This window comes from Gasterosteus aculeatus, chromosome Y (genome assembly GCF_964276395.1).
Source record: "Gasterosteus aculeatus chromosome Y, fGasAcu3.hap1.1, whole genome shotgun sequence".
Classification (NCBI taxonomy): domain Eukaryota; kingdom Metazoa; phylum Chordata; class Actinopteri; order Perciformes; family Gasterosteidae; genus Gasterosteus; species Gasterosteus aculeatus.
This window is the reverse complement of record NC_135709.1, coordinates 4441875-4457400: the sequence shown is the minus strand read 5'-3', so window position 1 is coordinate 4457400 and position 15526 is coordinate 4441875. Positions and strand designations below refer to the sequence as shown.

General features: G+C 40.8%; 1 protein-coding gene across 1 annotated transcript; it reads right to left on the bottom strand.

Annotated features, from left to right (window-relative positions):
* Nucleotides 1-6: 6 nt before the first annotated feature.
* Nucleotides 7-9195, bottom strand: LOC120812682 (ubiquitin-conjugating enzyme E2 Q2-like). Its single transcript, XM_040168840.2, has 13 exons — nt 8382-9195; nt 6558-6662; nt 5967-6089; nt 5815-5871; nt 5572-5712; nt 4890-4974; nt 4726-4786; nt 4539-4629; nt 4395-4453; nt 3919-3967; nt 3738-3833; nt 2347-2413; nt 7-2187 (listed from the first exon to the last, which is right to left on the bottom strand). The coding sequence occupies exons 1-13, from the start codon at nt 8538-8540 to the stop codon at nt 2156-2158; spliced, it is 1125 nt and encodes a 374-aa protein (XP_040024774.2). The 5' UTR covers nt 8541-9195; the 3' UTR covers nt 7-2155.
* Between the last annotated feature and the right edge of the window lie 6331 nt (nt 9196-15526).

The window sequence follows — 15526 nt, the reverse complement described above, 5'->3', positions numbered from 1 at the left end:
CAGAAATAATCTTAAAATTCTTTATTCATAAACTTGATGCAAGTTTGCAAATTACTGTACATGATCAAAATGTCCTAAAATGAAAAATGAGAAGTAAAAGAAAACCAAAGCAAGTCAAAGGGTGCCAGACTTGATGTTGTTTTGTTGATGCAGTTGAGATAAATTAATCATCTCAAATCAGTCCAGTTGGATTGGCATGCAAGAGTTTTTCATCACGTCCCAACCATGAAATTGTCTCTCCATAGCCCCTCTAAAGGGAGTCTCGGCAGGAAAACCCAGGACCTTTAGATGAGGACACCTCTGGTTTTAGAGACCTGAGTCCTCCTTACGCTCCATCAAACATGAAACAATATGATATGTTCTGGAAAAAAAATAATTTATCCTGATGTTAAGCTATTTAGATAGTTGTTATAATTGACCTTTAAAGGCACATTGTTGCCAGTTGTGCAAATGTTGTTGTTTTTTTAATTTATAAAGAATATTCAAAGATCAGATGCTGAAATCAAATATTTTTCAGTACTTGGGACGAACAACCAAGCATTAAACACTACAGTGGGAAATCATTGAGCGATTACGCGGGTAGTCACCATGCTGCCAATCATGTTTAAATGGCATCTTTCTTCCTATTATATCAATGGAATTAAATTAAATACGCGGCCCATATTACTGTAAAGCTCATGTATTTTTGACATCTGATCAGCGTGTGTGTAAACCTCAATGTCAGCAGTACAGAACGTTCATTAATCTAAAGAAATAAACTGCGAGCGCAATCAAGTTCTGATTCTCCTCCTAAGTATTGTTTGTTACCTGAGTTGCAATTCAAACATACCGTTGCAATAAACAGGTTAATTCATACCGTTGGTCTGCAGTACAACGAGCGACAGTAGAGAAGTACTACGGTATGTTGCATGGTCAAAGTTGGAACGTACAATATTGTAGAGTTTGAATGATCCATCTTTTTGGTCACCTTTTCTGATGCCGAATCATATTGTTGGCAAAGGAAGCCCTACAAGTGGTGGACGTCATGGAGCAGGGAAGCAGTTTCAAAGTTTTCTAAATTGCGCAAGAAAAGCAACTACAATCCATGTACGTCATGATATGAATAACAAATTTGCAGCTAAACTGTACAGTATTATGCAAAAAAATCCAAACACATCTAAACACGTTTAATTTATTCCTTCTGTAAAGCCAATCCCAGTGCGTGTCTGCTTAAAAAATTTTATAACAGAAGTTGAGACACAGTCAGGGCTTCATTTTAGTATCAAACTAGACACCAACCTCTGCAACCTCTAGACATCAACCTCTATAATCAATGAAAAGACCAGTAACCAAACTGAACGCTTACGGGGTTGTTGTATCAACAGAACATGAGACAAAAAAAAGCTCTTTAGATCTGTAAAAACGTCTCGAATGACGCCTCATCTGTGATTTTGACATCTGGTGAAAATATCTGTTTCCTCCTCACGAGAGCTATATAACATGGAAATTGTGAGATGTTTTGGCCCTGTTTTATTATCAGCTACAGATGGATTTGTTCACATACAACAGATAAATCTTAGTTCAACACCCAAGCATCTTGATTCTGCTTGACCCGATATTCTTCATATATTTTTTAAAAGGTATGAGCTAAAACACAAGTTCATCTCAATATTGAAATAAGCTTCCAAAATGTTTACTTTATTAATGATCTAGGATGCTCAAATAATAAAAACAATAGCTGAATAAAACGTCTATAATATTTGCATTTTTATGTACCGGTTAGTTTGCAAAAAAAAGGGGGGGGGGTGCCACATCAAGAGCTTCAGTATCTTCTTTTAAAACTCCCGTTTAAAGGAGTAACTGACTGTTTGTAAAGCCCACTTTGTCACAGCAGCTAAAGAAAAAGCACTTCCCCAAAATCAAAAGGGAGAAATGTTTTTTTTAAAGACAAGTGAGCCTATGTAGGATTGAGGACAAGTGATATCAGTGATAGCAAAGTGATACCAGACTACAGTCTCAACTGGACCGGGGCGACGGTATACTTGTCAGATGAGCCAACAAGAGGGTTTCCACCAACAGGATGATATAATCCCAGTGAAGTTGGGGGGTATTCCAAAGAAAATAAGATACTTTGACTTTGAAAGACATGTTCCCAGTGCATAGTGGTAGTAGCTCCTTATCCGTCCTCTTTAGGTGGTGTGTACCAGCCTGTAAAAACACAAAGACAAACCCCTTTGCCACTGGATCCAAACCACTGTGTGTGTGTGTGTGTGTGTGTGTGTGTGTGTGTGTGTGTGTGTGTGTGTGTGTGTGTGTGTGTGTGTGTGTGTGTGTGTGTGTGAGAACCACTCAGTAACAATTACTCACCATTCTTTTCATGAATCTGCACAAGGGAGTTGTACGACTGTTGTGCTCTGGCAAGATTGTACTGGTTCTGAAAAGCCAAATAATTTTTTGTTAAATGCACAGTCACTGCTATACAGTAAGAAGGGCGCAAACAACTACAGTACATTATTTTACATGTTGGTGTCTGGCTGAACTTGCATGTCATATATATTCTCTCTCTATAACTATAATAACTCTATAACAAGATTCAAACGGTGGGTGATTGAATTTGGGACACTTAGATTTTCTTTATTTCTCAACTGGAAACCGACTGCTACATAATTAGATGCCTACGGGAATTAATGTGCTTCAAAACTATACCCCCCATGTTACCGTGGGCAACATAATGAAAGCATTAAATGAAAACTGTCCGGCATTGTGTCTAAGTAAAGCTGCAACAACGAATCAATAAAATTTGATTATTTAAAGCGTTGGCAATGAATTCCGTTATCGACTCGTTGTGTTGCGCTATTATTACGTCCCTCAATGAGTTGCGGATGTGCGCAGAGCAAAAATAAAAAATAAAAGCGACCCGACGTAGAGGAAAGAAGAGAAGAAGAGCCTCACATCAGCGCTGCTGCTGGAGGCTCGTCATCCAGCTGATCAAGCTAGCGTTAGCTCGCTAATAACAACAGTAAAGCAGTTAGCAGGACGAAGACACGTTTTTAGACACGCCTATTTTAGACCATTCATTTTTCAATCTGTCGTATATATTTTGTATATATACATATCGGTTATTGTTGAGAAATATATTTGTGTGTGTTTAATGCTGTCATAAACGGTAGTCTAGTGCGCTGCGCACATACTGTAGGTTATACGGTAGTGTATGTTATGCCTGTAAAACGAGACACACGGTAATCTATTAAACCAGTGCGGCTAACTAAGAGGCCTCTAATGCAAGGGCGTAACCACTCATTCTTTGAGGGGGTTCGTGTCCCCCCAATATTGACAAAATACCAACCTGTCCCCCCAAATATACAGCTGAAAATATGTAATTTTAATATGATTTTTGTTTTAATGTAAATTTAGGTTTAGGCCCGTCTACCGTTGTGTCTGTGAGTGTAATATAGAGAAAATATTTTTCATAAATTAATATTATGTTCAAATAGCAACCTGTACTTTCTGAAGTATTTTTGCAATGTGAATTTGCAGTTCTGTTTTAGAATAAAGGGTTGGAATTTAAAGCTTTTTAATGCTGTTTTTTTAATCTGATTCATCGAAGCGAAGAAATAATCGACCGCTTAATCAATTATCAAAATAATCGTTAGTTGCAGCCCTATCTCTAAGTATCACCATACGACTACAACCTCTGCTCAGTCAGGCACTATTCAACTGTATTTTTGCATTGTAAACAAATGTTTGACGTCCCTTACCTTATTGGCTCCAAACTGCACCCTAGCTTTTCCTTTAACCAACGTTGCATTTATCTGCATAATGACAGATTCTATGGAATAGGCACTGCTCCAGCCCTGAAAACACACAAAACACCATTAATTCTGCTTTTAGAAGTTGTCGAACATTATGTCATACCACACGTCAAACTAAATTACAAACCTGTTTTGTGAGAAGTTCCATGCACAAGGCCCCTCCTCCCAGAACATAACTGAAAAGAAAAAGGATAATTTTAGTGTAAAGGTTGACTGCTGCATGAAATACATGAAACTCTACCGTTACTTGACCAAGAAAGTTTTCACTTGATTTTTTTCCAATTTAGTTCACAATCACATGATTTGATTTGATGATTTGTTGAAGAGATTTGCAAATAGGTGATTTAAACCTGAACCAGTTGTGGAGTTGTCTGCTTTCGAATGCACAAAGTTCACCCTGTGCCTAAAATTATAACCCAATTCATCAAATGATCTGACTTAAGGGGAACCCAGGGGAAACACTAGGTATTGTGTTTAAATCTCTCCCAAGAAAGCCTAACAATTCCTCTAGAAAATGATGCCCACAACAATGTAGACCAAATGCCAGAGACTCAACTCTCATCAGAGCGATTCATTTGCAAATAAGGGAGAGAATAAACTCACCCTCCGGAGAGCACAGGGGCGACAACCCGAACAAACGGTGGGTCAAAAGGAAAATTATCCTGTAATGTGAAGAAAAAAATGCAATTCTTGAGTCTCGATTTTTCCACAAATAAAAATACTGAGAAATATTATTACAGGACTCACTTTATAAGAGAAATCGAGCAGAATGTAGTCCACTCCTTCTTTTTCTTTTAAGACCTGCAAGTCACTATGTAATGAACTATCCGGGTCTACCCTGTAATACAGAACAACAAGTCCAATTAAAAAACAAATCAATATGCAACACAATATTTGTGAAAAAGTTGAGAAGCAAATGAATTCGGGAACTTACATCCTTAACTTGACGTGCCATTCATAAAGGCTGTCGCCAACTAGTTCACATGAATAAATACCTATGAAATACATGACGCAAGCACAGTGCTTTAATTTGACCTGCTGATGAAATGTTCAAGCATTAGAAGGCATCGGGGAGGGAAAATGTGTCAGTGCAGTCACCTGTCTTGTAACTCTGTGACCTGTAGATCTCCCTGAGTTCCTTCATTAGGCGGTCTGAGGCTTGCACAGAGCCAGACACGGCACCCTGCAACACAATGCAGTAATGGTCCGACCAGTCTTCCATTGGGTCATTACCTCATGCTTTGTTTCTGATTTTGGCTGGCCTCTTTCATTCTCTGCGTTGCCTGATGCAAAACTACACTTTTTTCTGGATAGCTTTGCTTTTCTTTTTGCTCGAGCGCTCTACGGCAGCAGACACAGTGTCAGCAGTGAAAAGAATGATGAGTCCGTATTTTCAATGCCCCGTTACTGTCGATGTGAATATGATGAAACAGAATGAAGGAATGGAAAAGAGAAATTTATGTCCAGTGACTGTCAAACTAGCCAAGAGACAAGTTGGTGTCCAATAATTTGTTACATTTAGCCAAATGGTTCCTGATTGGAAAAATATCCAAATTTGCAAAACTTGAACACTAACCATTGGGTTATTGAACCATTCAGACGTCCTCATTCTTTTCATTTGTACACAGCAGTATAGAACACAATAGAACTATGAAGCAGGAACATTTGCTATCTTATACTACTTGTGTCATTTTCACGTTGTAGTTACAGCGAGCACAATGTGGGACACTACAGTCATCAAAACTGAATAAAGACAAACAAAACCTGCGTAAGTACTTACATTCAAGTGATCCTGCCTCTGGTTTTTACGAATCTTCTCTAAGACGGCCAGATTTTCTTTTTCAATTCCGTCATCTTCTGACTTTTTCCCGTCCACTGGCTCCTCCTCTTTCATGTCGTAATGGTCCAGGTCAATGTCCTGCTGTGAGTGAGTATCAATGTCATGTTGATACAGGATGTAAAACAAAAATGACATTTAAACTATATAGAATATGAATTAACTGTCATTAATACATATAGTTACCTCGCCCATTTCTTCCTCTTCTTCCTCTTCAGATGTCACCTCATCTGACAGCCCATGCTGCAGTGATAAGACACGTTGGGAGTGGACAAATATGGAGTTTTAAAACGAAAATGGAACACAAAGACATTTATTACTCGTTTTCAAGGGAGTACCTTTCTCTCTTGGGTAATTGGTCTAGTTGGTAACGGCTGGTCCAGCATTTCTACATCTGGATGTTGAGGCAGGTTGTAAAGTCGACAGAGATCACAAATGAGGCGCTTCAGCTGCTGAAGGAGCTGAGGGAGAGACGAGAAAGACAAGACATCAACTACAAAAATCTGACTGCGATTAAGCAAATCCACCAAGTCTCTGCTGTCGCAGCAATACATGCGTGTGTCATTCTCATCCAGAGCAAGTCTCTCTCAGACCCCGTGCAGACGGACGCTAATTTGCCTGAACCCGGTGAACCCCGTCTCCGGATAGCCCTATCGTGCAGACGAACGCACTGTATCCGCACACTGTATCCGCACTCCCTCGAATCGGTGGTCCAAAGTGAGTAAACTCGAAATCCGATCGCTGTTGGTGTTCGTCTACACGCTATCCGCATACCTAATCGGATTGCCCCAAGCGGAGTCAATCGGATTCACTGGGTTCATGTGCACGCGATTTGAAAAGTGGATAGGTGTGAAAAATGAACCCGGGTTCAGGCCAACTAGAGTCCGTCTGCACGGGGTCTGAGGCTGCATCCATGTCGGCCAACTCACCAATGTGCTGCCTTTTCTCACACCCTCTAAGCGCTCCAACACTTCGGCCAGACTCGGATCATCGGAGTCAACAAACCATATCGGCGGTGTTGAGGGATAAGATTCCTGCAAAAGAGTCAACAGGGGGACATGGAATTATAGAAAGTCATGCTTGTGTTTTAATGCTTTTATCGTCAACTCCAACCCTTTCCAGTAGACACTCCACTTTACAGTACTACGTTATACAGACGTTTATGTATAAAAGCGACAGATGGGTTGGTTAGGACTGAGAGTGTATAATACAGTGTCCTGTTGTATATGGGACGGTAGCCAGAGATGGGAAAGACTCCTATGTTTACAACTCGGAAACTAGAGTCATTTGACAACTGATGGCAGTTGTACAAGTCTGATGTTAGTTACATGAGAGTTTAAAGAAGTGTGCAATAACCATTTAATGTGTTCTTAATGGCCTTGTGTAACCCACTGTGGCTGACACAGGACGCCATTGTTTGGTTTTCAGATTTGTTGTCGAGTCCCGAGCCAGCTGTATCAGAAAGTTCACAAAAAGGGTAATCAGAGTTATGATTTGTATGTTGAAGTGGGGGCTATTCAACATTTCCGTTATCTCTCTTTCTTTTTGGGGATCTTGCATTCATAAAAAATCATAAAGCAAAAATTCACACTTGTGTTGGAACATGCCCCACACAACAGTGACAAGAAACCAGTGTATCAAGTAAAGTAAGTAGAGTAAAAAAGCCTGAGTATTCTCCATCTCCACCTGTTCTAATCATGACTGATGTCTGGATGAGGTGTGTTCAGCCCCTCAAGAGCTGGTAAGCACACATGATCCAGCTAATCAGACATGGAGAACATGCATGGCTCGCGTTACCAGGGGGACCAGACCGACTCACTTTTCTGTTTTCTAGATTCATATTGCGATACTCAGTGTACTTTGACATCTTCAAGCTTGAGTTGACCGACACAGCTTGGGTGTCAACATGACACTATAAAAAATGTTAACAGGCCCCGTCTGTGTCTCAAAATCGAGCTGAAGTGTAACTGCGTGTGTGGGAGAGAGGAGGATGTGGTGAGGATGATCGGGTGGCGTTCGAGCGAACTGCACCACCTGACTCATACAAATACTGGTGTCATGAAAATGACGGTCCCTCTTCTTTCACACGACTTAATAAGTTTCAAGATTATTCACATCATCACCCTACTACTAGTTGGTGTTGCAACGCAACGAAATATATTAAACGTTATATATTTTGCTGTCTTGCTAAAACGATAGCGTCACTGTTTTAATATTACGTTCGCCAAAGGGATCTGTCTATCTACTGAAAATGGCACAAAACACAGTGGAACAACTCACTGCCTGTGTAGACAAATGTGTACTTTCTTGTATTTCTTGTATTTATTACAACAGTGAAACTTCCCATATGACTAAGCTAACGTTAAATAACGGTAGCATTACATTAGCCCGGGATTCAGTTCAGTAATTATAAAGTTAGCATCTGTAGCACCACAAATGGTTATTTAGGCTAACAAGACAAGCTAGCATCCACGGTACTTGCAGCTACCTTGTGCTAGCAAAAAGCTACGCGGCGTCGTTACTGAAACTACGTTTTCGCGCACACTTTTCTAAAGTGAATTCAACACCAGTGCTCAGTTGTTTACTTTGATCAACTGGGTTAAATCTCTCTGGCTTTACACACAACAGGAAAATAAAAGCGAACACTTCAAATTGCAGTTTTGTAAACACGGAACCGTCCCCATGGAATGATTGGGTTTCAGTCGATAGTCAGTGGCTGGGTTAGCTTGTGCGCAGAGCTGGCCTCGGCTCACCGTGATGTTGCAGTGAATGATCAGCAGCTTCTCTCCGGTTACGTTGAATTGGCAACTGAGTTCATCTGGTTTCCAGTCTATTATTCTGAATCGTTCGTGGTTTGGGTCAAAAATGGACTCCAAAAACTTCAATTCGGCCTTCAGCCCCGAAACCGACATCTTCTACTCATCTCCAACCACCAGACCGTTGGCTGAGGGGAAGTCGGGGCGGCATGTGACCGCGCAGTAGAGTCGGGTCTACGGATCTCGCACATTTAAGGCTGGCGCATGCTTCTCTAGCGGTTGTACTCTCTCTTGCGTTGGGTTTTTAAAATTACCACCAGGACACGGACCACATTCGGCTCCAATCGGCCGTTTATTTCGTGACGTTAAGAGACCCTGTCAAACATACAGAGGCTAGCTGTCTTCACAAGGTACCTCGTGGCATCTCAACAGTTGCACACCCTGCAGCAGACTTAAGCATAGTTTATGCTTCTGCGTTTTCAGAGCGACGCAAGGACACGCAGACGCAAGACCCTCTTGCGTGTCCCTTGCGTGCCTTTTCACACCTCCTTGCGTGCGTCGACCCATTTTCCTAGACGCAAGCCTCCCACGCGATTGGTCTGCTAACTACATATTTTACGAAGTCTCACATTTCCGCTTTCATAGCCCGACACCGCCATTATTAAAACGAAGAACGTTTACGAGAGAATGGATCAGATTGAAGAGCTTTTGTCGGAAGAAATGCGTAAATATGACCGCTTATAAAAGCCGTCATTGTCGGACTATAAGGACGCGCAGATGGCCTCTGATTCATGGAGGGAGATCTCCACAAACGCCGGTTTGCCGGTCGAGGGGAACAAAGTTGTGGAGGAAAATACGGGACAAATGTGTCGGCAATGAAAAGTAGCATTGGCGATGCACGGGGCAATAAAGTCTATGATAAATAAACGTTACTCCACCTATTGTTCTGGCGGTGAATTGCACCTCGAATTGCACCTATATATAAATGATATCGTAGGAGATAACCTGGATGTTTAAATCCCTTGCAAGAATTTGGTTTAGGCTATATAAGAATATTCTTGCTTATCTGTTGTAAAATGCAGATATAAAATGTGCTAAAATCTTGATGTGTTGAAAATAAATGTTTTACACATTGCATCATATAAAAACATGAATTACCTAATGGACTACAAATACACTGCTAAACCTTTAAGCATATGCATACAGCAAAACAATGATGGTCCACATCTACACGGCCATCATGGAGTCCATCCTCTGCTCCTCCATCACCGTCTGGTACGCTGCAGCCACAGCCAAGGACAAGGGCAGGCTGCAGCGTGTCATCCGCTCTGCAGAGAGGGTGATCGGCTGCAATCTGCCGTCCCTGCAGGACTTGTTCGCTTCCAGGTCTCTGAAGCGAGCTAAAAAGATGGTAGCCGACCTCTCTCACCCCGGACAAAACCTGTTTGTGCCCCTTCCATCTGGCAGGAGGCTGAGGTCCATCAGGACTAAGACTTCCCTCCACACGAACAGTTTCTTCCCGTCGGCAGTCGGGCTCATCAACAGAGCCCGGTCCCCCATTGACTGACTATAACATTCCACCGGTCACTCCCCTTCACACTGCACATGTCACTTTACCGTCATTTTTCACTTGTCACTTTTGTCACTTGTTCACTAGTGCACTTTATTTTTTAATTTCTTTAAATATTTTTAATTAAATTTTTTAACTCAAACTTTATTTTTTTATTTTATACTAACCCATAGCCTTTCTACTAACCCATTGCATTAGTATTTCATTTTATTTTTTTACTTGTGCACTGCTGTCTTGTTGTCTATTGTTATACTGTCTACTGTCACGCACCAACCGCCAAGTCAAATTCCTTGTATGTACGACATATTTTGGCAATAAAAGTTTCCTGATTCCGGACAAAGCAGTTATTTTGCCTCCTCCATTCTTTTGTGTTTTGTCTGGACCATGTTGTCAATTAAGTGGAAAGCAGTATTGCAGTACCAGTAAACTCTCCAGTTTGTTCCCTTTGCAGTATTTTGTCTGCCGTTTTTTGTATCACTACATATCTATTGTAGAATATTAGAAACAAATTGACGACCCGGTTCATAAAATTAATAAAATGCATATAGTGTACACCAGAATACAGCCATAATTCTGAAACTGTGTAATCAATAAAGTCATGACAATATTGTAAAACCACTGTAATTCTGCAAATGTAATAGAATAATACCAATGTACAGTTATGATTGTATTTGATGTAATCAACTGGAATGCATGCATGTAATACTTGCACAACAACTCATGTTGACTAAGGGATTTTCTTTTTACCACAATACCATCACTTTTACGATCCAATGGCATTAACAACTGACCACACGTGAAGTGTGTTTTGGCCACTTAGACAAACTAACACTGCTTTGTTGGTGCTTGAGACAACCATTAGTTCAAAGAGAAATCAGATTACTGCGTAAAGCCCCGGGTGCTGTTGAGGTGAGGGCTTATGTCAGACTAAGATACTGCTTGACCCACAGTTTAAGGCCTAGTAGTGATTTGTTTAGCTTTGTGTGGCATTAAAGTTGAATCAATACCCGAGAATGACTCGGTCCCGAATTATTAGCACATGGCTGTTGAAAGTCCAAAAACCGTTCAACCAAAGTTCCGTCAGCATTTTATTGCTAATTTATATATTGTTAATTTGCAGTAAACCAAGGTAACTAATCTCCATTTACGATTGCAAATGTATCTAAACTCGAAAATGTGGTTCCAAATGTAACCACAAGGAAAAAATATTCCACCAGAGTACAATATTTATTTGAATTTCTAAAAATATCGAAAAGATACGAAACAATTATTTTCAATAATTCCTGTCAGCTCTGGTAATGTCGTCAAAGGAAAAAAAGAAAGGTTTTAATAAACAAATTCAATTCTATTGGGGCCGTAGGCTGCAGCGGGCTAAGAAGGGGGAAAAGGGGGGGAAAAGCTCTAGGACAAGACCCTCACTCCCTCCAGTGCCGCATCCACACTCACGCCAAACAATCTAAATCAAAACCAAAAACATGCAACTGAGAAAAATGGGAGGAGAAAGTGAGAGGCTCAGTCCAACCAGCCCCACCACCATCCAGGTAGCCACGCTGCTGCAGCCCCACGCACTCCAAAACAAAAACAAATACAAAGTGTATAAATTAACTTCTGGGGGACAAATCACGATTTGTTCAAGACACAGAAAAACTACAACGTAATCTAACTGAACAGAACAAAACAACTGAGAGACACAAAACAAGAACAAAACATAACCAAGTGTTACATGCCTGCAGAGCTTTTTGTTGTGTTGTTCTGCCCCTCCACCTTGTCTTGCAGGTGCTTCCCGGATCCCAAGGTGATGGAGGTGATTGGAGTCCACCTGTGCAGAGTTTGCCAGCTGCTGAGTGGCTCGGCTTTAATTTTGGAATGGTACATCAGAATGTCCTGGTTATCGCTGAGTGACACCTTCGGGATGGGTCCTATCCGTCTGAAGTCAAATGATCATGTGACTATTGATAGTTTCCTTTTAATTGTTGGAATGCATTAAGCATTCCAAGTATTATTCTTTGAATCTTTATTGTTGGAATGCATTGAGATGCATTCCAAGTATTGTTCTTCTAATCTTTATTTCCGACTTATTATTCTATTTCTTCCGCGCCCCCTTTCAACTCCTTCACACTTTCAGCTATTAAAATCCTTCAAATATTAAAATGTTCAGCTCCTTTCTGGCTTGAGGGCTATGACTTTTCAGCTTTCTACCTCTTAAGCTTGAATTTATATAAATCAATAATCATTAATATTTTAACATGGTTTTCAAATGGAGTTTGCTTTCAAATCCTCCTAAACTTCTTCAACTTTCAGATTTTTCAGCTTTGCAAATCTTTCAGCTACAGACACCATTTAAACTTTTAAATGTTGACACAAGTCTTAACTATTTTATGAAAAAAACTGCTTCTTGATATCTATTGTACTTTTTTCATAATCACTGATTATGTTTCACTAGTTCTTCGCTCCGTTTCTGACTTTTACATGAGTGTGTATTGCGTCTGCTAGAGGGGGACCTCACGGGCTAGAGGGTGAAGCAGCGCAGAAATCTGGTTAAAAAAGTATGGAACTTCTGTCCTTGCAGCCAAAGTATACACTCTAGAGGCTTCATTTCTTCAGATTAATGAGGGTATGGTTGTGCTGATTGGATTAATGTGTTCATGGAATCCCAGAGTTTTTTAGTTTTGGCGCAAGGAGTGTTTGAGTGACACAACCTCTGCCAAAAGCCCCATAGGCTCCAATACAAATCTGCCGACATATTTCTCACAAAAATCCACAAGGTACACGTTTTGTAAACGGCCATAGGAGCCGTATTTATTACCGGACAGACATAAAAACACATCCACGCGTTCGGTAGAGTCTCGGGTCTCATACAAACGCCGTATTTTTTAGATAGCTGTTATAGTTTTGCGCTGGTTCTCATTTGTTTGAGGTGTGGATTCTGTGTAACTCGCTGTCCTGTGGTCCTGTGTCTGCTCTTTTGCAGCCGCACAGGTGCGTCGTTGTCGTGGTTACTCGCTCACACGCTGCAGGATCTGTCTGTGGCTCACAGCTGCTCCTATGACCTGATTAGTGGAGTCACATGACGCAGCTATGCTTTCTGTCAACAGACCAATATGATAAAGACACTCGCCCCCCCTCCCCCCTCCACCCTGACCTCTTCTCACTGTTAATCACTCTCAGTCAGTCTGTCTGTCTATTTCTCCTCCTCTCTCTCTCCCTCTATCTCTTCCTCACCACCCCTCCATTCCTCACCCTCTCACCCTCCCTCCCTCTATCTACACCCCCCCACCCCACCCAATCCAATAGGTGCGCCGTTGTCGTGGTTACTCGCTCACACGCTGCAGGATCTGTCTGTGACTCAAAGCTGCTCCTATGAGCTGATTAGTGGAGTCACATGACGCAGCTATGCTTTCTGTCAACAGACCAATATGATAAAGACACTCGCCCCCCCTCCCCCCTCCACCCTGACCTCTTCTCACTGTTAATCACTCAGTCAGTCAGTCTGTCTAATTCTCCTCCTCTCTCTCTCCCTCTCTCTCTTCCTCACCACCACTCCCTTCCTCACCCTCTCACCCTCCCTCCCTCTATCTACACCCCCCCACCCCACCCAATCCAATAGGTGCGCCGTTGTCGTGGTTACTCGCTCACACGCTGCAGGATCTGTCTGTGACTCAAAGCTGCTCCTATGAGCTGATTAGTGGAGTCACATGACGCAGCTATGCTTTCTGTCAACAGACCAATATGATAAAGACACTCGCCCCCCCTCCCCCCTCCACCCTGACCTCTTCTCACTGTTTATCACTCAGTCAGTCAGTATGTCTGTCTATTTCTCCTCCTCTCTCCCTCTCTATCTCTTCCTCACCACCATTCCCTTCCTCACCCTCTCACCCTCCCTCCCTCTATCTACACCCCCCCACCCCACCCAATCCAATAATTTCAAAATAAAAGCCCCATGGAGGGAATTTTTACTGTAATGTCTGTGATGAGGCCTATTAATTAAAAACTTTTAAGTGTGAATAACAAACATTCTGTCTCCCACTACGAATATTACTCGTACTTCTAGTACTACAACTGATACTTCTACTACCATACTACTAGTATTTCTACTGCTATTGATACTACAACTACTACTAATGTTATTACAAATACTACTATGGCTAATAGTATTCCAGCTGTTTCTACTGCTATTGATACTAAACCTACTATTACTGCTTATACTGCTAGTACTACTAATACCACAATTATAACTAATACTACTACTATTATTACTACAAACAATTTTAAACAAATTTAAGCTCCTGCAACTTCTGTTTTTAGAAAATCTATTGAAATTCAGCTTCCCCACTTCCTGTATTTTCAGCAGTTCTTTAAAATAATTTCAGCTATTCTTATGCCTCTATCAACAGCAATTTTTTAATTTTCATTTCTGTATTTTTTTGCAATATTTCAAATTTATTTCAGCTGTTTTCATTTCTGCTTTTTCAGCAAATCTATTGAAATTCCTTTCAGCTTCTCCCATTTCTGTATTTTCAGCAATTTCAAATTCATTTCAGCTTTTCTAATCTTTTCAGCAAATGTACTCAAATTCCCTTCAACTTTCTGTATTTTCAGCTATTTTTAAATATTCAGCAAATGTATTCAAATTCCCTTCAACTTTCTGTATTTTCAGCTATTTTTAAATATTCAGTGCAGCTTTCAGCTTTTTGCATTCCAACGCATTTTCAGCAGGAAATGCATTTTCTAGTTAGTTGGAATGCATTGAGATGCATTCCAAGTATTGTTCTTCGAATCTTTATTCTTCAACTTCATCTTCTTCTTCTATTTCTTCCGCGGCACCTTTCAACTCCTTCACACTTTCAGCTATTAAAACCGTTCAAATATTAAAATGTTCAGCTCCTTTCTGGCTTGAGGGCTATGACTTTTCAGCTTTCTACCTCTTATGCTTGAATTTATATAAATCAATAATCATTAATATTTTAACATGGTTTTCAAATGGAGTTTGCTTTCAAATCCTCCTAAACTTCTTCAACTTTCAGATTTTTCAGCTTTGCAAATCTTTCAGCTACAGACACCATTTCAACTCTCAAATGTTCACACAAGTCTCAACTATTTTATGAAAAAAACTGCTTCTTGATATCTATTGTACTTTTTTCATAATCACTGATTATGTTTCACTAGTTCTTCGCTCCGTTTCTGACTTCTACATGAGTGTGTATTGCGTCTGCTAGAGTGGAGAGCTCGAGGCTAGAGTGTGGGGCATCGCAGGAATCTGGTTAAAAAAATTCGGAACTTCTGTCCTTGCAGCCAAAGTATACACTCTAGAGGCTTCATTTCTTCAGATTAATGAGGGTATGGTTGTGCTGATTGGATTAATGTGTTCATGGAATCCCAGAGTTTTTTAGTTTTGGCGCAAGGAGTGTTTGAGTGACACAACCTCTGGCAAAAGCCCCATAGGCTCCAATACAAATCTGCCGACATATTTCTCACAAAAATCCACAAGGTACACGTTTTGTAAACGGCCATAGGAGCCGTATTTATTACCGGACAGACATAAAAACACATCCACGCGTTCGGTAGAGTCTTG

What these genes read in the sequence shown, in the direction of transcription:
- LOC120812682 (XM_040168840.2), bottom strand. Translation starts at nt 8,540, where the DNA reads ATGTCGGTTTCGGGGCTGAAGGCCGAATTGAAGTTTTTGGAGTCCATT. An exon ending in TGAGAAAAGGCAGCACATTG is followed by an intron (nt 6,090 to 6,557) that starts GTGAGTTGGCCG and finishes TCTCTCCCTCAG; the next exon opens with CTCCTTCAGCAGCTGAAGCG. An exon ending in CAATTACCCAAGAGAGAAAG is followed by an intron (nt 5,872 to 5,966) that starts GTACTCCCTTGA and finishes TTATCACTGCAG; the next exon opens with CATGGGCTGTCAGATGAGGT.